Source organism: Paramacrobiotus metropolitanus, unplaced genomic scaffold (assembly GCF_019649055.1).
Source record: "Paramacrobiotus metropolitanus isolate TYO unplaced genomic scaffold, Prichtersi_v1.0 Parri_scaffold0000048, whole genome shotgun sequence".
NCBI classification, from domain to species: domain Eukaryota; kingdom Metazoa; phylum Tardigrada; class Eutardigrada; order Parachela; family Macrobiotidae; genus Paramacrobiotus; species Paramacrobiotus metropolitanus.
The window spans coordinates 802,944-826,851 of record NW_026570268.1 but is presented as its reverse complement, the minus strand read 5'-3'; the positions used below and the strand labels follow the sequence as shown (position 1 = coordinate 826,851).

The window sequence follows — 23,908 nt, the reverse complement described above, 5'->3', positions numbered from 1 at the left end:
AAATCGTAACGATTTATGTGTACAGTAAGGGTACTCGAACATCCTTTACGAATGGCTCTATAACTTAAAGAGGTCAGATCCTTTAACTTTTGGCTCCGCCTCTGCACGACCATTGGACGAAAGGCTCTATAATTTTCCTCTCTTTAACTTAAAGTACCAAAATCGTTACTTTTCGGTATAAGGCCCGCTGAGTTGGAAATCGATAGTGCAAACTGAAATGGATCCTGCATATAATATGCAGATATCTTTTTGCGGACTACTGAAATTTGTTTCCAATGGTTCCAATGGTTTCCATTCAAACCTAATTTATCATTAACCGATTTAGAGAAGTAATTTTAAAACAAGAGTGGACCACTTTAAAAATGCGTTGCAGTCAAGCTATCGTGGTTTTAAAATTCGTTCTAAATTCCCGTTTATGCCGTAGTCCAAGGACGCTAAATCTGCTGACTTGGCCATCCGTCGACCCTTCAGGGTGCACTTCACACCGTTAACTTGAAGCCCCTCCTGGTATAGGGCACCGGTTTAACGGTGGGCGTGGCCGAACTGTAGGACGATCTTCTTCGCTCACCATGCAGCCATGGGAAGTCCTCCTTGAATATGCACCACAAAGTACGATTCGCAAGGAGTTGGGTGTTAAAATTTTCACTACCATCCAGAGCATAAGCGCGTGACCCTGTATTGGAACACTTTTCCGTGGACACCATACCTTTTTTCAGCCGAGGGCTTTGTTTTGGCTAAAAACGATTTTGCTCTCCTAGGCGGTTTGCAGGTTTGGGCAAGCCGTTGACTTTCAGTTTTCGTTCATGAAGCACGCTCTTTGGGGTCCTCAAACTGACCTCAATTCCAAGCGCTTAAAGCCGTTCCGGCATTTCTGGCTGAATTAAATTGTTTTTGTTTTGCACTTCAATGACTTGGTCCATCGGTGCCTCCGCTTCGGAAGCTGTTTCAGCGCGACACCGCAACCGAAATCTATTGCGTTTTTGCTCAATAAATGCGCAAAAGAAAACTACACTGTAGACTTTAAAACGATTGGCAAAAATACTCGTACGCTGCACGATTCGGGAGTAAATTAAAATGTCACACCGCCAACTTGGCGTGAACGGGGTGTACAGATCTGTACGTCAGTACGCATACATTCTGCCATAAAAATTGCGTATGTATATTATACTGGAACAAATTGAATAGATTATTGTAAGCGGTAGCGGTCACTTGCGCGTGGCAGCCCTGGCGATACGTTAAAGGCTACCATGATCGATTCGAAATAACACTGACTTTGATCCGGGCGAAGGAACTGACCGCCCGGCCGCAGCTCTCCGGGCACAGGACGGCCAGGCCGTTTTTGGAGCGGCCACTGGACGCCGGGTCCTCGGCGCACATACTGTATATACGTAATACGAGCAATGAACCAGTACCACCGCTACATTAACGCCACATTCGCCGACACGTTTATTGTTTTCGCGGAAAACACGGCACGGCGTTGGCTGTCAACAAAACAAAACAGCTCCGTTGCCAGAATGACTATAGGAACATTCATAACACAACAAGCACACAGTTAGCGACGTTTCTTCACCCGGAATCACACCATTTCCGCCGGAAAACAGCGGGAGAAACTGATTGGCACGTCTGTTAAAAATTTCCGGGATAGAATTAACGGGAAGATGCCGGGATTGTTCCGGATAAGATCGGTGACCGTTATCCGCACTTGGGGCAGCAGCTGCTCGGGGCCGGGGGCTGGGCAACTGGGCAAGGGGAACAGTGTTAGCTATGATACCGGTATGATAGTGCTAACAAAAGTGTACATAAACATGGTACACTTACTCTGCGCCGCGCTGGATAATCCGGATGCGGAGAGGGAGCTGATCGGCAGCACGCAGTTATCGGGGCACATGATGCCCAGACAGGGATTGGGATCTACGGCGCACATGGGACATCCACAGGGCCCTGCAGCCGTTAGCCGGGTTCATTTTACTCCCACAGAAAAGCTGATTAACATTTGAATGCGGGATAATTCTTGCCATTGTACAAACTTATATCAACGCGAGATGCAAGCGAATTTATATTTCTAATTTTTTTTATATGGAATATAAACTTGTGTAAATGTCTGAGGACGTCCAATGCATTCTAGTAGATGTGTGCGGTGAACAAGGTGAGCACGCGCTGTACGTACCGGTGTACTGGGAGGGCGGGACGCAGGTGAAACAGTTGAGCACCGGTCCGGGACACAGTACGGTGGGCAGTCCTGTCGACGTACAAACGTACATCTCCATGTTCATATCAGCAGTGCTGCGTTTATTGGGCAAAGGCCATCAATGTAACAAAAAGTGCATTCGCGTAATACTACTTAAAATGATACAAATTCAAAGGTTAAAAAAGTACTTCAGAATCAATAGTACTTCAACGCAGCGTGGACAGTGGTTATGACACCGACGGCCTGTCTCGTACGTACCATCAACCGGCAAGCGATTTCCCGCGCTGACCAGTAAGAAAATGACCGCACACAGATAACAACTAGTCGCCATGTCCAATTGGAGGAGTATAATTCAACGTATAACTCTCTAATAACATTCGTTTCCGGTGGCTTTCGTGAAGAAAGAGCGGCTCTTTATAACAGCAAGAGTTCAAGTACAATAAATATTGTGCCGTACATGATGGCTTTACTGCCGACATTAAGATGGCCCAAGGCACTGGTATTGTTTTCACGGAAAACGCCATCCAACAAACAACGCCGGCCTCGTGCATAACCGACAGCGAACAGTGTATGAAGTATTATACAAGAAAACGGGAAAACAGTGTATGATCAGTTTAATCGCCTTCCGTCTACGGTAGCTTTCGAACGGAGTCGCTGTTCCCCGAGTCCAACGGTCCGACAGACGGGGAGGAGCGATAGAGTGGTCGGGATAAAGGTCATCCGCATTTCGGACAGCAGTCGCTGCCAATGGGCACTGTCAAGACAACCGCTTAACGCCGTCGTATACAAGTACATGTAATGCGCACAATCACGTACCGACGGAGGTCTTCCCGGCGGCCACGGCGTCCACGGGCTGTGCCGGCATACAGGCTAGACAAAGGACGGCAGCGCAGGGGTTCGTGCCGCCGCCGCCGATGGGACAGATGGGGCAGGGACACGGGCCTTGGCCTGCAGTCACCAGTTATACTTGAATATTCAAAAGGATGTACGAATGCAATGGACAGTTCACATACTGGCCGCTTCCAGGGGAGTGATGCAGCGCAGACAGAATTTCTGCGGGCAGCCGATGGTGCCAGGCAGAATGGCCGCGGTGCCTATATACATCCTTATTCAGTTAAACCATCAGATAATTAAAAATAAAAAAGCCAATAAAGTATACAACTGTTTTAAAATAATAACAAAATAAATTAAGATAATAGCAGATTAAAAAATGTAATAAAATTGAAAACAAAGAAAAAATTAAGTTAGTAGATAAAAAATGTGATATATATACGCACCTTGACCGGCGGCCGACTGGCACAACTGCAGCCATACCACAGCAGCCAGGACGAGCATCAGGGCGTTGCTTTTCAGGTTAGTAGCGGTCAGCATGGTTTTCCACACTTGTAACGATAAATGGTTCAACGTAAAAATCACCAGGGAAATAATACTGGCAATAGCTCAACAACGGCGTCGACTATACGGCCCAACTAAAAAATAATAATCCGCCTTTAGCTTGTAGCGCTACTTCTTTGCCGTCGTGTTTTTTATGCAGGTTTTGTTTTTCTTGTTGTTTGTTTTTGTGACGGATGCCGGTATATACACATATTGACGCGAAACGTGCGCATGTGTTATACCGCGAATATGGATATTCCATTGTCGCTTCCGGTAAACGGAAATAGCGAATAACTGCAGAAGAGTGTGGGTGTTACTGTAACCGCAAACTGACGTTTATTGTATGTTATAAAATGTATCTACTGTACGTAATATTACTAATACTGTACATGCACTGCATGTGCGTTGCAAATCGGTTGCAATGTGCATTAAACGTTCTTATATTCACAGAACAACACACGCATAAATGTAATTCAGAGCCGATTGTTTATTGTTTTCGCGGCGTACCTTTGTTGTCACTAGCGACAACACTGCCAGTCTACAAACAACAATCACAGCTGCGCTGTAAATCTATCAGTACATGGTGGCCGGCAAAACAGAGCCATTATAATTACGCCGGATTCTATCAACAACTGGGTTACAACTGAGGAACAATGATGTTCCATACAAAATAACCAACATGGTTGTATTACAGTTTTTTTCTGGATTTTGCTTGTGAGTTGTCATGACATTCCCATGGTAAGAAGGGCCAATTCAAGGGAATAAAGGTCATCCACAGACCGGACAGCAGCCGGTCCCAATGGGCACTATATCAACACATTCCAGAGTTCATGTACAGATATTATTTATACGGAACAGTAGGCTGTCAACAATGCATGAGTACTTACCGACGGAGGTCTTGCCGGAAGCGGCGGCGCTGTCCAGGGGTTGGGCCGGCATACAGGCTACGCACAGAACCGCGTCGCAGGGGTTAGTGGGAACCGGACAGATGGGGCACGCACACGGGCCTTGACCTGGATGCACGTACGCAATTACGCAACGCTCAACAGGGTTTAACAACGGTATACGTACTGGCCGCTTCCAGGGCGCTGATGCAGCGCAGACAGAACCGCTGCGCGCAGTTGATGTTCCCGGGCACAATGGCCGCGGTGCCTACAAAAATATATACTTACACATTCTGTAATGTGATTCATATTATGTCTGTGACTCTTGCCTTTAGCTATTCTGCTGAGCTGATTGTTTAGTTCTTCTACCTACATGCTAGTCTGTTGATATTCTATGTCTAGCTATATAAGTCACAGTATGTTACTGTGATAGACAGTCATCATACAGTCATCTAACTAGTCGATCGACTATACAATGTACCAGCACGGTTTGCTCTAGTAAAACCCTCCGTTACAATTCACACCAAAAAAAACATATCAAACGAATTGTTTTCATAAATGACAAAACCAATAAATAATACAGTATAAAAAAATGTGGTCAGATTAAACAGGAAAAAAATGAGAAAAGGAACGATAATTTTAAGTGTTCTTCTGCTACAATTGCTTAAATATTCGTACCTTGACCGGCGGCCGACGGGCACAGCTGCAGCCACGCTACGCAGGCCAGGACCAGCAGCACGGCGTTGCTTGTCAAATTATTACCGGTAAACATTGTTTTTTTTTCACACGCGTAAAGATAAACTTGTCAATATAATTGACTGTATGCTCAACGTAAAACTCGCTAAGAAAATAGCGCTGAAATTACCAATAGGTCAACAACGGCTTCGACTATATGCCTCAACTATGAAAAATAAAAACCCGCGTTGTAGCGTGTACTTTTTTGCCGTTGTGTTTTTTATGCAGTATTTCTTTTTTTCTTGTTGTTTGTTTTTGTGACGGATGCCGGCGCATACACATGTTGACGCGAAACGTGCGTGTGTGTTATACCGCGAAATGTGGATATTCCATTGTCGCTTCCGGCTGTTATCACCCATCAACGGCAAACGCCGGACAAAAAGAAACGCGTGCGTTTGTTGTTTTTCTTATGCCAACGCTGCCGTATCTGTGCATTTGTTTTCCGAAACTCAGTACCGAAGAAAGAAACAGAAGCCCACATGTTTTTATACCGGACAATATACGCGACACTGTCAGGGCAGTACACGTGAGTGCCGGCTGCCGCGCCGGCTGTTTGTGCATTCCGGATTCTGGAACTGACGTAATATACTCGTATATTTTTTTAAAATTTGCCTCCACTCAGTGGCTACTATAACAAACACGCATAGACAACATACAGAGTACTGGCTTGAAAAAAAATTGATAAAACAAAATGCAGTTATAACTAAATATAAAAATCAGTATTAACTAAATCCTCGGTAATCAGCAGAGCCTAGTATAAGCATCGCGGTGGCGGTGGGCAGCAGGCGATGACGATGGGATTACTGATCGCTGCAAGAACATCACAAAATCATTAATGTTTAACAGCATTCATTTTGCTTATAAATTATGATGAATTATTATTATATTTGTTTAATAAATCGGATTAATGAGTGCAATATTAGACTGTGTTTTATTTATATTTATATGTAATTATACATATCTGAGTTATTTTATGTTAGATTAGTTTATTTATAGTATAAAACGGCATAATTGTCGTACTTTGACTGGAGCTGGACGCACTGCCGGAGACGGCACCGGACGAGCCCGACACGGAGCTGGAAACGCCGCCGTACGTGGGTACCCGGATGGGGCAGGGCGAGTACTGTGGGCAGTTGATCTTGACGAGGGCGCAGTTAATCCCGCCACTTCCGCCACCGCCCTCGTTACCGGTGCAGGTGGGGCACACCGGCGGACACCCGGGCGTCATCGGCGGGTTGGGCTGGCCGGCCGGGACGCAGGGCGGGTTGCGGCCGCACCCGATGGCCGGGCAGGCCACCTGCCCGCTAACGGCTATAATAAACACATTCACTGCATTGTTTTTTAATTATTTACATTTATTTTAATTTTTTATATATTATTTTATTGTTGTTCATAGCTTTTTTAGTCACATTCATTTTCATTTTATGTTGGAGACTGACCTGACGGCATGAGAAGGCAAGCCACGAGGCCGAGAAAGGTCACCAGCTGCGCGTTATCCATTGCCCGTGCTTTGGCCGGAAAGATTTGGCTAATTGGGATTAAAGTTTAAACAGTATGGACGCGATTCTGTTGGCTGAAGAATATCAGGTTTTGTCGCTTAACTGACTGGGTCTTACAAATGTTATTTGAACAGAAATGCCGGCTAAACGCTCAGTTGCACATAATACTGATTGCACTGAGTTTTATACCTGCAGCGGTTTTCGGTTTTTATTTGCCGACGATCGTAAATCGCTGATTGTGAGTGTTCATATACGTACAAATGCAATACGCCACTTGTAACGCGTGGATCCGGCCGCGGTTAGAAAAAACCAGACAAAAAAGTAAAGAATTCGGCCGGATATTCCGTCAAGCCATTTTCTCAGCTATCCGGTAGCATGTCAGAAAAATAAACAGACGCTGATTTGCACATTTTAGTCACATGTAAGTGCTCCCCAATTATTTTAGTTGCTGTTTCATAACTTTCATTTATGCATATTTTCGTCATGGTAACGAATTGCTGCTTCCGACATGCGCGTGGCAGTTGCAGTTCAATCAAAACGAATTTCTTTTTAAATTAATGAAACAAAATAAAAAAAAAACACTAGCTCATCCTGTGCGCGTGAATTCCCGGCTTTGGATTCGTACAGCGGAAAACAGCTGTTTGCGTAAATAAGTTTATTTAGCCCGACGTTGTACGCAGTGTGCCCATCCGAAAATGTTTGAGCCAGGTAGGTGACTTTACTGTCCATCATTTCTAAAACCCGCCGAAGCCGCGGCCGAGACCGGACCCACCAAAATCCGGATTCTGCCGGACCCTACCCGCCGCACTGTCCGACGCCCGTAAAGACCCTTGGCCAAAGGTCATCCTGTCCGGAAACGACTGCCGGTTGGAAAACCCATTCCCCGTGAATCCGTTGCCGCCAAGTTGGTTGACATCCGCCCACCGGGACCGTGAGGCGGTGACGGATGCCCCACCGCTGCCCAGGGAACTGAAGCCGGTGTCGGGAAAGCGGGCGGCCGACGGCGCCGGCGTTGGGCGGCCGGTAGGGGCGGGGACCAATGGTGGACGGGTACTGCCAACTGGGAAAGGAATTTGATGGTGTTTGACGATACCCGCGTCGGGACGCGGAACGTGGGGCGGACGCGGGACCCCTCCCGGAGACCCATTACCAGCTGGCCAACAGGACGAACACCAGCATTCAGGAAGCGCCGGCGCTGTAGTAAAAAGGTTCTACTTGACTATTAATCGCCATCGTCGTTACCGGTATCGCGCTTACGAAAATACGGGTTGCAGCCGTGAATACACACGGCATCGGGGCACGCCGCCGACAGTTGACCGTTGACGGCGTTGGAAAAAGCTGAATTCGAGGAACGTTCGAAGCCGCCGCTGTGTGCTACAGGAGCACCGCTGAAGAAACCGATAAAGGTCACCGCCACCATCGCCTCCACGCACGTCGGAACACGCATCGTTCGCTTCCACTGCAACGGAACGGTCAACAGCAGATCGGAGCTAAGGAACCTGAGAAAATAAACCGTCCAACAGTTACTCTACTGCATTTCCTGAATCTGATACGTCGATAACTATGTGCGCTATGCATTACTGTACTTATATGCGGACGTCTGATTATAATGGATTTTGGCTCCCAGGCTGAGATGACATCCGGCTGCACCGTGGCAGTTAAAAAAACAACAGAATCAACAAGCCGAAGAAAGCAGTGACCAAAATATGCCCCGTGGTTGTGCGTTTCTTCGCTTTTTTACGCATTGTATTGATTATTTTGCGCAACATGCCGCAGTTGCCACGTGCACCGCTGTGGTACCGTTTTTTAACCTGTGGGAGGATCGAGATTTAACTGTTTTTTTTAATGCTGTAACACTTCCTTTTAGCACTTGCTACAGTCTGTATAGGTATGCGGTGTTTGGTGCGTAGTTTTCCGTTTATTTTTGCGTTCTCGTGCCGTTATGACAAACGACAAGCGTAATTTAAGCAAGAATTCGTCAACGAGCGTACTCGTACGTACCGCGAGTGATTAGGTACTGATAATAATAGCAGCGGGAACTGCGGGATGAGAAATGAGCCCTGTACCGAGAACACGAAAAAGCTGTCCAAAAAGCAGCACCGCGTCCAACACCCCGTTACAACAAACTCCGTCGACTATCGATTTTTTAATATTCCGGTTGTTTTTACCAGGCGATACCGGCAATTTCGGAAATGAATATTTATAGGCACATACATTCTCTCAGCAGCAGTGTTATTAGTAGTTTGGTTAGGTAACCTACACGCTTCTCTGTACTACGTGAATCCACAGATCGATATGTCGTACATCGATTCCAAACGGTTTTCCGTCATGAAACCGTTTAAATTATCAACACAGACATCACGAGACGATGGCTATATTGTGTCGTATAACGCTTAGCTAAACATGAAGATTCCCCTTATTCTGCAACGAAATAAGGCATTTTCTATCGCCAGGTTGATAATAAGCTCCATGGCCTGTAATATCCGCTTTCACTTAGAAAACCAGCTCTTAGAACTATGGGTACGCTTTTTTTCCACTCTGATCACTTTGTTGAGGTTTCAGAATAATATTTTTGCGGCATCATTGCTAAAACAACCAACCCGTACTTAATCGACCGGAGCGCAGCGAAGGTCCTCTAATTCAGCCAAAATTGAAAATTGTCTGTCTGTCTGTCGGTTACGGAAGTAAGAAATGACGTCACACAAGGAAGTAAATGACGTCATACAAGGAAGTAAATTACGTCATACAAGGAAGTAAATGCCGTCATATAAGGAAGTGAGGGGGCGGCATAAGGAAGTGCAATAATCGACCGGAGGCAGCCAAGGTCCTCTAATTCAGACAAAATCAAGTTGTCCGTCTGTCTGTCCGTTACGAAAGTGAAAAATACGTCATATAAGGAAATAGGAGGTACCGTAATACAAGGAAGCGAGGATTGGCGTCATGCAAGGATGTAAAAAATGATTTTTACAGAAAGGTCACACCGAAAGCTCAAAGGAGCACTAGCTTTTGGCGTGTTATCGTATAGCATGTATCTGGATCAACGTTCGCTATTTAGGCTGCTATCAGCCCTTCTGAAGAGCCGGGCACTGGGGTTTGGCATCGTGGACATTGTTGCCAGAAAACAACTAACTGAATGCAAACGTCGCACATGCTTTTACCATTTGGTACAGCACGTCGCACGTGCTTTTACCATCTGTATAACTTCGGCGAACTCCGTCGCTAATCTTAAGGTTTCTCTCAAGCCGTTTCAATCATTGAAACATGAAGCAGGTTGTTATCGTTTTTGAATTGACAAGTCAATCTTTCGCTCTTGATATAAAGAATTCTTACCGTAATTATCGAATTATGGCCCCAGGGTTACAAATATTTTGAACGCCTCACGGGGTGGGATCCAATTACGGGCATTTGCTTGTATTTCGGAGGGGGCTTCAATTTTTCAAACTAACTTTTTTGGCATTGTCTAATATGGGCTATGCAGCATTTAATTAAGCCTATTGGTTTTTATTTTGGGGGGAGCTTATAACTTTCAAATGACCTTAAGGGTGGGCTCTAATTACGGGGGGAGCTTTTGTTTCGGGGGGAGCTTATAATTCGATAATTACGGTATTTATTGCCATTCCGGCAATAACATCCCTTTTATTGCCCAATACCTTTCTGTACTAATTCTGCACATCACCAATAATGTCCGCAGAACCCCTCTCTGTATAATTTTCGGAATAATTTTTCAGTGAAAACGCTTTGGTCAAGTTTGTGCACCTTAGAGAGGTCACCAGTTACACAAAATTTGAATCTGGGCATTGGAGTGGCAGGAAACGTAGCAAATAAGCACGATAAACCCTTTTGTTGGGCAAAGAGAAGATTCTGCTTTTCCGTAACAAACCAACACCAATAAGTCGTTTTCTCTAAAGGTGACCCCGAAAAATGCATGTTTATCTGCACCTTTATACCTTTGTACGGGTTATGAGAAAAAGCTGTTAAGAAGAAAATATTGAAATTTAATTACAGTTGCTTGAGAGTGCCACATAAAGATTAAGCTGAAGTATTAAAATGCAATTTTTAGGCTACGAAACGCTTAAAGGAGTGTTATAGAATTAGAGGTCAAAAAATGACCTCAAAATCAGCTTTTTCTTGCAGGCCATCCCATGCTGTTTAATACCATTCTGGGAAAGGGTTGCTGCTCTCATGGTGGCATAGGCGACACATGAAAATGTCCGGCCGGCGTTTTTTTGTGTATTATTACCGGTTACGTCCACATGCCGAAATGTGCTTAGTACTCGTTATTTGTACAAGTCGGTAGGGTTTCAGTTTGTCTGAGCTCGCACAATGGAGAAATGACGGGTTTTCCTCTGATTACGTTTCATGGTACGGGCATATAGGAACTGTTTCTGAAGTTTTACGGACGTTGCAAAGTTTTGATTCTTTATGACGACATTTCCATTAAAAAATGTGTACGAAGACAACTGAAAAAGATAATGGCTGCTGGTACATCACGTTAATTAATCAACTAACCGTAAGCTGCGCTCCGGTCTGCCTATGCACGCCATAGTGCATTTTCCTAGTCTAATTCCCATTGGTAGCACTTACGGCTGCTCATGTCAGATTCAAATTCCACACTAACCAGTGGTAAGCTAAAGCTAAAGAACGTAATTAAGCTGAAACCTTCCCTGATGTGGATGAGCTATGCAAGGGGAGTTTGCAGCCACGGCGAGCGCATATGTACTGTAGTACGACGTTAGCGGGCGACTCCAACCACCGAGAACAATAAGCAGGACGAATTCGTTATCTTTAGTTTGCAGAAAGATACGATCCACGAAGTCCGTCATAAACGAATCCCAAAGCATGTGAACCGCCTTCAGTATTTGAAACGACACCTAACGGAAACCATCAGTTCCATAATCACTTGCATTCCAAGTATTTTACCGTATTCTTGTGCACTCTGTTTCCAGACTAACTTTCTTTAAGGAAAATGGATCGGTATACAGTGTAAAAAATGGGATACATGCACTAAAACTTTCGCTTTCGCGCACTCCGAATCACTTTTTTGTAATCCTTTATGTCATTTTAAAGCTAAATGATTTGTATAGATACTTGTTCTGGAAACCGTCTGCGCTCGAAACATCCGGTTGCCGAGATATGGCAAACAAAACGTTTAAATGGGCGAAACGTTTAAATGCAGTATGGTGTACAGAAAGTCTGGTTATTACCCGATCTGGTTGAAACTGTGCTGTAAAAGACACATGGCCATAACGCTCGTCTACTTTGAAATTACGGAAATACTCACAGTTGGAGAAGCTGGCGAATGCCGGTCCACTCGTCCGGGTAAGCCAGCGTCTGCAGCCTACCAGCATGCAGCATGGACCGCCGTGACCTTTTCCCAGTCCTCCGCGCTGACGTCCGCACAGTTGTCGTTGACGGCTGCTAAAAAGCGTCGGCGCATTTCAACGGTCCCTGCTGTGCAGTAGAACCGCAGAAACGGAATAATGACATTCGGTAGTGTGCCATAGTCTGACTTTGGCCGGAGGGTAAGATCAGCCGGCCACGGCGAATCATCGTGCTCGCACAAGTCCATCACCAGACGCCGGCTGCAGCTCGGGTCGGATGCAGTGTAATTGATTAGCAGGATCTCGTCACACACGCTCGGTAGCTCCGGTAGCACCCGGCATTCGTACATATTTGTCAGCTGATTTTTAAACAGACCCAAAAACGAGTATCCCGGCGCAAAGGCGTTATCAAAGCAGTGTTTCGTGATGATTCGCTTCAAGCGGATGCCGTTTGTTTGTAATACCTTGTGCGTCGCCGGTCGCCCACATTTTCCAAGGAAACGATGTCATCAGCTGCGTCATGTGGGTGTAATTCTTTTCCGTGTCAACAAAGGACAGGGTGCGCGTACACAGGGAAACAGTCTGCTCAAACATCGCCACGAGTCTGTAATCAAGGTTGCACTGATCTGCGGTGATCTCGCAGTCTAGAGATTCGTCTACAGAAATCGGCTGGACTTCAATGACAATGTGCCGCTTCACTTGGGGTTGCCGCTGAACAGTAATGGTTTTCAGAGCTTTACGTTGTAAAGCTCTGAAAAGCAGCGCGAACCGAGAAACGGCCGAAAAATGCACCGATGGGGGAAACCAACTCCGGCTACGTCGTTAGATCCGCGTGGGCAGTACCACTGCACCACGGCGCAAAGTGTTGAAATCCTTTGAAAGACTTTGTCGCTGTACATGAGCCGCTTCTCTCCTCACAATCTCCATCACGCAGCGCCACGTGAAGATTCGTGTCATATGCAAACTCCTGTACAGCGTCGTAGAAGTGGTGTGTCCAAAGATGTCGGGAATGAATCCATTCGGACCTGATCGTGATCGAGTCAAAGTCGACGAGGAACCGATCGCCGTCAATATCCTGCAAGTAACCCAGCCACCAGCGGTTGTTATCCCGACACACCAGCACCGTATTCCAGTGGTTGACCTGCCGTTTTTCACACGGCTTTAGTTCAAGATAGTAGCGTTCGGTTGCATTCATGGTGACTGGAGAATCAGTAGCAGACACTAGTGTGATATATGGTTCCCAGATTCTCGTGCTTTCTCTCTTTCCTGTTTTTTATCTTCTTAGGAACTACATTTTCCATTAGTATGGGACGTTACTTGCAGAGACACGATGGCGGATTCATACATCGACGCGACCTCAAAGTGTGCTGGCGCTGCCGCCGAACTGGCTTGCCGGGAGAAGATTGGAAAATTCAAGTCGCTTACTGATCGCTGTAATTTTGTCGCCTTTGCATGTGAGACATTTGGCACTTGGTGTGAGACCGGCATTGTTACGTTAAAGGAGATCGGTAAGAGGTTGTTTTTAAGGACGGGTGAGAGTCGCTCTACTTGTTTTTTGTTTCAACGTTTAAGTTTGAAGATTATGCGTGGTAATCCAATGAGTGTATTGTGCACGGTCCCTTCCCATGTTAAATGGGACAAAGTCTTCATTTGAGAACGTTTGTTGAGCGAAGCTCGCCTTGTACATATTGAGAAATGTGTCTTTATTAGCACAAGCCAGTCACACTGCAAATTTTGTTAATAAACCAAGAATAATTATAACAGAAAAATTTCTCTTAAGTTGTCCGTTACATCCATAGTTCCAAAAACGGACACCGCATTTCCCCGTTGAATTTCGATAGACAGACGCTGGCGTAGAAATTCATGTGATCGAGGTTCACCAGTGTGCTGCTGCAGTCGCTTGCCGATTTCCTTCACTAGAGCGGATGCCGACTTGCCCCATGGTCCGAGTGTTTCGAAGGCTAACGGCGCGAAAATGTATCTACCATCGAGGTACGCGTACAGACTGGTCTTCCTGTCTTCGGCTTGGGCAGCGGCGGATCCCGCGGATGCCGAAGTGGACTTGATATGCGATGGGGCAACAGTGTCGACGCAAGTGACGTCCCAGGCTAAACACATGCCACGTTTCCAGGCGAACGTCGTGCACCCGTCCGGGCGACGATCGGACGTGTGGGATGTGCCGCGGGGCTCGAGCTTCGCTGGGATGCCCGCCGAAACTAATGATCGGCAGACAATACTGTTTAGCCCGCCATGGCGAGCGTGTCTACCTGCAGAGAAGGAGCATGACAGTCCGTGGTGACCATAAACGTCGACTGGTTTGCGGCATTTTGCACATGAGTGTGCTTCACAGATTACTGCGCCCAGCCTTAGACCAACTGAAATCTTTAATGTATCGTCATCGAGGAGGTTTCCAATGTGTGCCGAAGGCAGCGCATTTAACCAGATGCCGGCTTCCGGTTTAGATTGAGCAAGGAGACGAGCTCTGTTAATTTCATCGTCACGAAAAACGTCCAGCAATGTTGACAGTGACGCATTGCAGAGCGGTAGGTCCCATGATCTCTGAGACTTTTGGAAGTTGAGTTCGGGGGGATCTGTCTGACCACTCATCACTTTCCACTGTTCCCGTGCATCAGTAGCGTCCACTACAGCGTGATTGGGAAGAAGTAACGACATTAGTGCAGATGCGGAGTGAATCGAAGCCAAGTAGGCTGGGAGAGCTAATTCTTCCGCTCGACGAATGCCGATACCACCTCTGCTCACGGGAAGAGACGCCTGCCGCCAAACGGATAATCATTTTTGTTGGTCCGCACATTACACAAGGTCTGAAAACACTCGCGCGTCACTTCGTCAAGCTGGTAGAGCTGTTGTGGTTGCTTCCACGCGTTACAGCACCGTAACATGTACACGATCTTAGGGACACCAAGGCAATTCTTCAACAGGAACAACGCGACATGGGCAGGTAGCAGCTGCAGTCGCTCGCATGCCGACTTCAACAGGGTGGATTTCTCAACAATTGCTGGGCCGATAGCATCATCCAAGACTGGCGCGCCGAGTAATGAAAATGATGACCTAGTTAAAATCCGCAGTTTTGGATATCTTTCAACAAAATATTCCACGACTTCGTTCTGCTGTTCCACCGTTCCCCCATCGACAAAAAGTTCACATTTCGCCTCGTTGACAGCCAAACCAATAGCCTGCGCACGTTCTATCACTTCGTCAAAGGCTCGGGCCACTGTCGCTGGCTTACCGCCCATGGTTCCGTCGTCCAAAAACCAAGCGTTCAGCTCTGCCTTGAGATCGGTCACAACCGGGAGTAAAGCAAGGCAAAATAATAGTGGGCCCAATGGATCTCCTTGCTGTACGCCCGACTCCGACGACAGGAGAAAATCTTCTAGGAAAAGCGACGAGTGGTGTCCGTATGCTGATTGAAGAAACTTACTGTATTCGGGGAGGTGTAACTTCCCAGCGCTGAGCACGGCCTCCCTAGATACCGTATTGAAGGCGTTTCTGAAGTCCACTTTCAGAATTACCGTAGGTTCAGCTGTGCATGATTCCATAAAAACTCTGGTCGCGTGTACAATGGCTTCTGCCCCGCCGCGAACATTGAAGCCGAGTTGCTGTGGCGATAGAATGGCTGTTACACGATCGGCCACTCTGGAACAGATGATTTTGGCTGTCAACCTGCGCAGCGTTAGTCCAATCGCAATCGGGCGCAGGCCTCCATCCTTCTTTCGTAAAGCGAGCAGCTTTCCACCGAAGAAATTAGGACGGACATCGTCAGGTAAAGTTCCATCGATAACTAGGTTTAGTACAGCGGCTAGTACTTCACAGAGTGGCCTGGAGTGGTCATCCAGTTTGTGGCCAACCATGTCGAGCAGGTGCTGTGGCCGCAAGGAATCTGGTCCCGCTGCCGATCCCCGTGGAAATGAGTGTACGGCAGCAAAAACCTCGGCCGCAGTAATAGGTGGCGCTGCATCTGGAGGCGGACTGAGCTGAGGCGGTAATGGCGGGGGTGGGCATTCCGGATGTTTCTCCCTTAACTCTTGCAGCACATCAGGAGAAGGGGGAGCGATGGCATCCGTCGACAAGATGAGACGCATGGCCCCCGAGATGCAGCCGTCATCAATCTTTTGACCAACTCTTCGAACCAGGTCTTCACTATCAGGCCGTTTCTTAGTGGCGCCAGGGGGTGGGGTAGGGGAAAGTTCGGCATCTTGGTCGTACAACTCCAGGTTTCTCTTTATCACAGACACCAGCGACTCGCTTCGCTCAGACTTTGCCTTCGGCGGGACACGAAGCGTAGATGGGGCGAAGGAGAGCAGCTTTAGCCAGCTGGATTTGTCGTTCTTTGTGGCGACCCGCTGGAGAACCTTCTGGAACGACGTTCTGGTGGCAGGCCGTGCACCGTGTGGTATACGCCGCATAACACGATCACTCGACGGCTTGAAGGGCTTGTCCGACGGGGGCGGAGTCGGTGCAGCTCCGGCGGCGTTACTGGAGGATGCAGTTGGGACGGGAAGACCAGATGAGCGGGACTTGCAGGCCTTCATGTGGTTTTTGATGCCAGCCCCTTTCGAAAAAAACTCTTGACAGTGGGGGCATGGTTGATCACGTGGGAGAACCATAGTTAAAAGCCAAATGGGGAGCGACTAACCTGATGGGTTACAGAGGACGCAGGATGCCAGAAGGATCAGGCCCGCCGGACCCATAAGGTGGTGCGATCCCTTTACGAGGCGATCTTCACCACGGTTAGATCCTCCTAGCCACCCTTGCAACCAAGAGGGAACAGTCCCCGATTTGGTGCGCAGGGAAATTTTGCGCTTTCGAACAACCATCCATCCAAATATCAATATTCTGATTATATTCTCAATTTTAGAATCAATCCTTTCTTATTGCATACAAGTATTGAGAAATTAAATACGAACATTTTCCTATCTACGCTTCTGGTCTTTCTCTACATATTCAGTTACTTCTCGTCCCGCTACGATAGAGTACAATAAAGGTTACGATACACGCGTTCTCTATCTGTACGTACGATACATACATACAGATACATCACAACCAGTAACCGTTCCAGTTTATTTTAGCCAGAACAAAACTATCCGTAAATCTGTATAACCCGGTGGCTCACTGGCACTGGCTTGTGCTAGTTACTGGCAATTTATCCCGGATCTAGAAACGGATCACACTGAACTAGTACTTGCTTTTTATTGGGCATAGGCCATCAATGTTACAAAAAGTGCATTCGCGTAATACTACTTAAAATGATTCAAATTTAAACGTTAAAAAAAACAGCCAAAATCGTTATTGCTATCAAAAATCCTAGGACGCATATTCAAGGTGCCCAAAACAGCAGCGGCATTTCCTTTCACTGCAGCTAGACTTAATCTCTGCTTCAAAAACGCAGTAGAACGAGGCTCCCCTGTCACGTCGCGAATCTTTCTGCCAGCGAAACGAATGAGCTCCATAAAATCCGAACCGAAAGTGCCAAACGTTTCGACTGCCAGGGCGTAAAACAGGTAACCCATCCTTTCCACGTAAGCGTATTTACGGCGTTTAACGTCTTCGGCCATATGCGCAACACTACCGGATGCACTCGCACTTGCCCGGACATGCGATGCGGCTACCGTGTCCCAGCATGTAGCGTCCTATACCAGCGCCTTACCATCCCGTACCGGGACGAGAGTCATGCCGTCTGGCCACGTGTTGTTTATGCCTGACAGTCCTAGTGGCTCGCTTTGACATGGATACCCCGCATGTTCCAAAGCCCGCTTTATTTCGACATTTAGTTCCGTTTGTCTAGACCATCTGCCACTGCTGCTGGTACAAGAAAGACCGTCGTGGCCATTCGTCTCAAGACCGTGGTGGCAGTTCACGCAATCGTGTTCTTCTACTGCTGGAAGTCCGAAACGAAGTGCCACACCCGCAAGTACGAAGTACGAAGTACAAGTACGAAGTGCCGAAGTCCGAAACGAAGTCTTCATCCCGCAAAAACGTACGCAAATTTGGTGCAGGCAACGCATTCAGCCATGCGCCCGAGTCACGGTGTTGCGCAGCTAACAATACCGCTCGATTCGTTTCGTCGGTAATGGCCAGCCTCATTGACACCACTGCTTTATCGATCCATGGCCGATCCCATGCAAACTGGAATTTCCTTTGCTCTGTAACAGGGGGTTCACAGCCTGTCTCTTCCATCCAGCGTTGCACAATCGGATCGAGCGATTCTTCCGTAGCAGGGCGATAGATTGTTGAAACCAAAGAGATCAACGAGTACGCCGATGCCAAAAAGGCAGGAAACACTAGCGACTGGGCACTAGTACTTGAATCTGCTGCCTATCTCTAATTATTCTAAATGCCTTGATCAGACGTACCTATATGCTGTCCTGCAGTTACGGCATACATATGCAACCTAAACACAGGTGCCCCTGCTCGAAGGTTACTGTGCCGGTACTTCCAGTGTAACTCGGCCGGAGTAATTTGCCCTACTTGTAGATTTGTCTCACTGGTTAATGAGCTGTTAAGTACAGTAAAGTACGTAATTGAAGTTTGAAATCATCAGCAAACCGATTTTGCTTAGGTTTTCGGATTCTCTTGTTGGGCCAGTCGCTATGGCAGCCTACGAGTAGGCAGCCAGCGACAGTCCCGCTTGCGGTGTGCTGACTCACACCGAGTCGCACTCGCTGGCGAGCGCTAGATCGGCCTCGACTCAGGCAGCTTTCCGCCCAGCCTTACGTCTCGGCCAATCACCGCCCTCGATGTAGGCGGAGCTACGCCCCACTTCCACATCTCGGCCTATCAGCGTTCGTTCGCTCGTGTTGGATCAGCCCAGTATGCCGCATAGGCTTTTCCCATGCTTTCGGCTCGATGTGCCGTTCATTCTCATTCACTAGCTGACATTCGGTGATTTCCATGTTACAGCTCACATCGAGCCCCTTTGTGTTTTGGTTCTCTGTACTTTATTGCTATCACAATAAAGCCTTCTCTCACGATCGTGTGCCTTTGTTCGCCAGCTGTCACACTCTGACTATTTTAGTTTAGTGCCTTAATTTATCCTCCACTGGTCTGCGAATTGTAGAATCAGCATACCGGACTCGAACAATAGTACCCTTAGTCGAAACGTCTTGCAGCTCTGCAGCGGAACTCAGAGTTTTCCTCTGCGCAACATTGTCATGTCTTATACGTTACGCTATTATCGGGAGTGTCGCACGGTTCTGCGCCAGATGAACTATGGTAACACGGTGTTGGTGCAACGTGACAACGGCCAGTGGTGGTTGGGATACGTTCAGGATATTGAGGGCGACTATTTCTTCATTGACTTCGATGCCAGTACGGTCACTACTGAGTGGATTCATTCTAAACATCTGTGGCCGCATCACTACGTTAGAGTTTATCTGAACCCATTGCCGAGTCTTCCCGTATACGTGGCGCTGCGGGAGACAGCCGGCGGACCGTTCGTCTTCCAGCCAGCAACCGTCATTGAGAATCGGTACGGGATGTTTTGCCCTGTCAGCCTGAATCAACCAAGCCAGAACACTCCACCTGAACGCCGCATGGTGCCGGTGTGCCAGCTGACCGCACTACTGCCAACTTCGAATGGCGAGGGAAGTTTTTTTAATAAAACCAACGGGCTCCTGTATAAAAAGCACGTCATTGCTGTGGAGACGGCGCATCTGGTGCGCGATGTAACCTTTATGCCCAAATTTCTGGTTCGTGCTTGTCAGATTCTGCTCGGCCCTGGCGATCCGTGCAACACCAGCTGTCGACTAGAAAGGATTGACATAGGGCATATGACTAAATTCTGGTTCCGTTGCTTGGCAGTGCACCGTCAGATGGGCGGTTTCTATGAGTTTGATAACGCTTGCCGTGTGTTTGTGCGAGCGGGAATCGACACGGTCACTTTCATTTGCGCCGAAGTGCACGCCGACGCAGGGGGACGGAGTATGCTCTGGAATGAAGAGTCTCTAAAGGACGTCTGCCACAGCTACCTCGCCGAGCAACTGTCAAGAGAATTTACGCAAGGCGGCAGAATTGTGCTCGCTACCTTGCCCAGGGTCCATTTGCAGCATGGTAAGTGCTTCGTTGGTAGAGCAACCAAAGGGCTGATCTCGGCATTCCGGTTATGTTAAAATTATTATGCCTTTAAAGTAAGACGTCCAAGTTTTCGGATTCACTCGATTTCCTTTCAATGTACCAATGCTGTTAGTAGCCTGCTATAGCTACCGTTAACCGGATAATAATTTTTACAGATATGCGCGAAATGGGCATCTGCGAGCTCCCGGCTGCGATCTTGGCCAGTATCTTCCTCGGCCTGGATGTAATTTCTCAGTTAGAAGTCAGCCGGTAAGTTAGCTGAGTTGTTTTAACTAAAGGCCAAATACTAAATAGCCTATAACTAAAGACTAAATAGACTTAACTTATCTAAAGGTTATGCTCGGAATTTTAAATTTTATGCTGGGAAACCGGTCATATCAGCTTCGATTGGGCAAGTCAAAACACGAACGTCAAATTATCTCTTGGTTACATTCGGTACTTCGCTTTTGCTCAAGTACGCAGATTGTCGGCGCATCCATTTGTAAAATACTGAATACGGTTAACTCAGTATTAAGCCTACTGTAAATTAATAAACTGAATTTGCCCTGTACCGCTTACAGGGTGTGCGCGTTGTGGAGGCTCATTTTGCGCGACTACGTCCGGCATCGCCACATCATCTTTGTTATCCGTTCCTTCTGCACAACGGACGATTTGGATGGCTCGATATTCTGGGCTTTCAACGCGTTCGCAAACCACAAACTTAGAACGATACTGGAGCAAGCCATCTCCCAGGAGACGCGATCGGTGGCTTTGGTCGACGAGCGAACGCCCGATGACAAACGGTTTGACACAGATAGGCACGATTACACATCTAAAATGTGGGCGATATGCCGTATCCTGAAGAACAAGGCGATCCGCCTACCGTTGCTCATTGGCAAGAATGGCAACGAGATGGGCCGGTCGGGGGGCGATTCCTTCATGTTCCTGGCGCCGGATGATAATGGGATTTTGGAGTGCCACTACCTGTCGTATTTGACGAGCATGTGTGAGGCGCTGGTGCTGCTCAATTACACCGCATCCGATGGCATCGGCAGCAGTTCTCTGTTGCTCATGCAGTTCTACACGGCCGGACTGACGGGACCGGAATGCGACGATGCTCTTCTGCGGCATGAAGAGGAAGGCCGCCTGGATGTGTTTATCCCGTTTGTGCGCTTCCGCTGCACGGAGACAGCCGCGGAGCAGTGCCAGCGCTTTGTCGCGGCGGCTAATGACAATTGCCCGGCCGTTACGCAGCAGGTGCTGGAGAAGGTCGCCGGGGTGCAGGCCCACTGGCTGCAGACACTGGCCTATCCCGAGCAGTGGGTGGGGATCCGCAACTTCCTTAAAATGTAAGTACGGCAGAGGCGTTACGTACTCGCGATTAGCTAGCTATGGAAGCTAAAATAGCTATTTAAATGATAAAATAATGATAGGTAGAGCAGCTATTAAAATCTTAACGGTAAAGTAGTATGTCTAAATATTGTCCGTGTTTGCACTTTATGCCGTATTTCGGTATGGCTTAACTAAGCATTAAACATAGAGCTATTTGGCACCTGGGTTTGAATGTGGCATTTGTAAATTGAGTAGGTTGAACGCCGTGCGTCTCGATGGCATTCCACAGTGTTGGGATTACGTCGACCTGCGACAGCTGGATTTGTCCTGCCTGAACAAATTAACCTTTGCCGCACTCGATGCGTATTACAAAGGCTGAAGTTTGCAGGCAGCAACATAATGCCACAGCCTGTTTGATTACATGCACCGCCGCATATTTCAATTTTTTAAGGCTTCGAGATTCTTAAGACTCTTTGTTGTAACGTGCTGTTGTCTGGACTGAGTTATGTATTAACATTTTTATACTGTACTTTGTAGGTGTGCAACTATACATTAGAAACGCTAAGCATTGTTTTTAATCTGTGGATGAAGCTGTTTGGATTTTAAGTGAAGGTCCTATTAAATTTCTCTTGCCGGCAATAATATTATGCAGAATTATTAAAATTAATAAATAAAAGTTCCAGTTTTGTTGGGTTAAAGCGTTCCTTAATCCTCACCCAAGCTCCCAAGCACAAAGACTTTGGACTTCTGGCTCGTGCATAGGCTTAAGAGCGGCAGCATTTTTCTTAACATCAGGTAAGCTTAAACGTTGCTTAAGAAATGGTCGAATGGGCTCTCCTGACACACTGCGAATCTTTCTGCCAACAAAACGAATAAACTCTGCGAAAGCCGTGCCAGATAAACCGAGTGTTCCGATAGCCAAGGGATAAATTAGGTAACCCATTTGCTCCAGGAACGCGTACAGATATTTACGGCGTTTACTGGCCTGGCAAATGTGCAACACCACCGGAAGCTTTCGAGCTTGCAATATTTTGGGTCGTCGCTTTAATAGAAGACCCCGCGAGAAAACTCCACGGGATACTCTCTCGCCGTATGATTATCGGCCATAGATGGTGGATCGATTCGTATCAAAAGTCAAGTCTGGAATAATGTAAATAATAGGTGAATATTTATTGATTTTACACAAATATACATTGGTGAAACAGAAAGTCACGCAGTAAATCACTTCAGTACGTAGTACACTTCGTCCAGTCTCTTACCGATACAGAACGTTTCCTGTACACAAGCAGCATTGCCTCGTATTAGAGCAGCACTGATTCGCTGCTTCAGAAACTGAGTGGACTCTTTCCGTGGCTGAAGGGGACCGAGGTCATTACCGTCCGGTCATTTATTGCCATCGTGATACCGACCGGGCGATTCTAGAACTAATGGGATACAAGCACATGGGATACAAGAGCGGTCAAATCGATCTCCGATTTCGTTGTGCCGGGAGATTTTGCTCTGAGACGCTTACACCGCAACCCGTGATATCCCCATATATCCACTATGCTGCCACTATTGAGGAGTGCATTTAAGCAATCCGATGTGTAAACGTCGTGACGAGGGGATCGGTTTAAGCGCAAACTTTGCGCTAGTTGTACCTTTACGACAGAAATTACAGGACAAGCTTAAGTTGTACACTGTAAATCTGCCCTGGCTTATTGTCATTGTGCGGCTGACTAACCGAATAAAGAACCGGCTTGTTCTTTGCACGTTATCAATCCAAGAAAAGACACGAGACATGCCAAAAATCCCTACCAGCTCTACAAAGCGTTGTCCTTAAGTTTACCGAAGTCTGCCTTTCTAAAGAAACTGATATTTTCTTCCCGCAAAGGGTTAAAACAGAGTCTTCAGCAACTGTAGTTTCCACTTCCCTTAGAATTCGCAGCTGTTTCACTACGGCAGTGTGGCTGACCGGACGTGTACTGGCGTACCTTGTCCACATCGTATACTCGTACTAGTACTACTACCACTACAATTTAATTTAGCCAATGCTCGGAGACATGTACCTGTTGTACGAAGTTGTTGTCGAGGCACCTGCGCCTGCAAAAGATTCCATAAGACCTGCGAGGCACAGTAGGAAATCAAACGTTTGTGATACCAACTCGCAGCTAAAGTCCAGCACTCAAAAAGATTGAATTCTCGGATCGCATATGGTTTTGCGCATTCGGGAGAGGAACAGCTTGAGACCGCTTGGTGACCTTTCAGCTAAGTTTTCCGTTGACCCTTAAACTTTACTGGCATTCGCAGTCATCTCCGGGCTTGCACTGCAGCGTAACTCGGTGACCTTTGCTTCTCATCCCTTCCTACGACCTTCCGGTCCCTCCGTTCTTCATACCCAGCAACGCCTGGTGACGCATACCATCTAGCCTCTACCATCTGGCACAATAAAAGTGATGTATGGATGTACGTACACTACATTTTTTGTATATGAAATTAGTCATTCTAAAATACACAGGAAAGGCT

At 47.1% G+C, this 23,908-nt stretch overlaps 3 protein-coding genes across 4 annotated transcripts; all 3 read right to left on the bottom strand.

The window, feature by feature from the left end:
* Positions 1-1,428: 1,428 nt before the first annotated feature.
* Positions 1,429-3,756, bottom strand: LOC129591813 (uncharacterized). Of its 2 annotated transcripts, none has more exons than XR_008690887.1 (7): positions 3,466-3,756; positions 3,202-3,282; positions 3,005-3,136; positions 2,447-2,942; positions 2,168-2,283; positions 1,819-1,941; positions 1,429-1,739 (listed from the first exon to the last, which is right to left on the bottom strand). XR_008690887.1 is itself a non-coding variant. In XM_055487636.1 (7 exons), exons 4-7 carry the CDS (start codon positions 2,517-2,519, stop codon positions 1,693-1,695), a joined length of 315 nt encoding a protein of 104 aa, XP_055343611.1. In that variant the 5' UTR covers positions 2,520-2,942; positions 3,005-3,136; positions 3,202-3,282; positions 3,466-3,755; the 3' UTR covers positions 1,429-1,692. The 2 variants fall into 2 exon arrangements, 1 of the variants encoding a protein (XP_055343611.1); XM_055487636.1 differs by having other exon boundaries at positions 2,168-2,239; positions 3,466-3,755.
* A 284-nt stretch (positions 3,757-4,040) lies between these two features.
* On the bottom strand, positions 4,041-5,417 carry LOC129591734 (uncharacterized). Its single transcript, XM_055487513.1, has 4 exons — positions 5,125-5,417; positions 4,634-4,714; positions 4,450-4,575; positions 4,041-4,368 (listed from the first exon to the last, which is right to left on the bottom strand). Exons 1-4 carry the CDS (start codon positions 5,216-5,218, stop codon positions 4,331-4,333), a joined length of 339 nt encoding a protein of 112 aa, XP_055343488.1. The 5' UTR covers positions 5,219-5,417; the 3' UTR covers positions 4,041-4,330.
* Positions 5,418-5,646: 229 nt separating this feature from the next.
* LOC129591733 (uncharacterized) lies at positions 5,647-8,261 on the bottom strand. Its single transcript, XM_055487512.1, has 4 exons — positions 7,938-8,261; positions 6,621-7,875; positions 6,202-6,492; positions 5,647-5,991 (listed from the first exon to the last, which is right to left on the bottom strand). Exons 2-4 carry the CDS (start codon positions 6,679-6,681, stop codon positions 5,933-5,935), a joined length of 411 nt encoding a protein of 136 aa, XP_055343487.1. The 5' UTR covers positions 6,682-7,875; positions 7,938-8,261; the 3' UTR covers positions 5,647-5,932.
* Positions 8,262-23,908: the final 15,647 nt, after the last annotated feature.

Excerpts from the sequence above, each read along its gene's own strand:
- LOC129591734 (XM_055487513.1), bottom strand. The coding sequence starts at position 5,218 with ATGTTTACCGGTAATAATTTGACAAGCAACGCCGTGCTGCTGGTCCTG. Across the intron at positions 4,715-5,124 it reads CCCGTCGGCCGCCGGTCAAG|GCACCGCGGCCATTGTGCCC; the intron begins GTACGAATATTT and ends ATATTTTTGTAG. Across the intron at positions 4,369-4,449 it reads TTCCGGCAAGACCTCCGTCG|TGCCCATTGGGACCGGCTGC; the intron begins GTAAGTACTCAT and ends GTGTTGATATAG.
- LOC129591813 (XM_055487636.1), bottom strand. The coding sequence starts at position 2,519 with ATGGCGACTAGTTGTTATCTGTGTGCGGTCATTTTCTTACTGGTCAGC. Across the intron at positions 2,240-2,446 it reads AAATCGCTTGCCGGTTGATG|GACTGCCCACCGTACTGTGT; the intron begins GTACGTACGAGA and ends GTACGTCGACAG. Across the intron at positions 1,942-2,167 it reads CCCGCCCTCCCAGTACACCG|GGCCCTGTGGATGTCCCATG; the intron begins GTACGTACAGCG and ends TAACGGCTGCAG.
- LOC129591733 (XM_055487512.1), bottom strand. The coding sequence starts at position 6,681 with ATGGATAACGCGCAGCTGGTGACCTTTCTCGGCCTCGTGGCTTGCCTT. Across the intron at positions 6,493-6,620 it reads TTGCCTTCTCATGCCGTCAG|CCGTTAGCGGGCAGGTGGCC; the intron begins GTCAGTCTCCAA and ends TGTTTATTATAG. Across the intron at positions 5,992-6,201 it reads TGCGTCCAGCTCCAGTCAAA|CGATCAGTAATCCCATCGTC; the intron begins GTACGACAATTA and ends ATGTTCTTGCAG.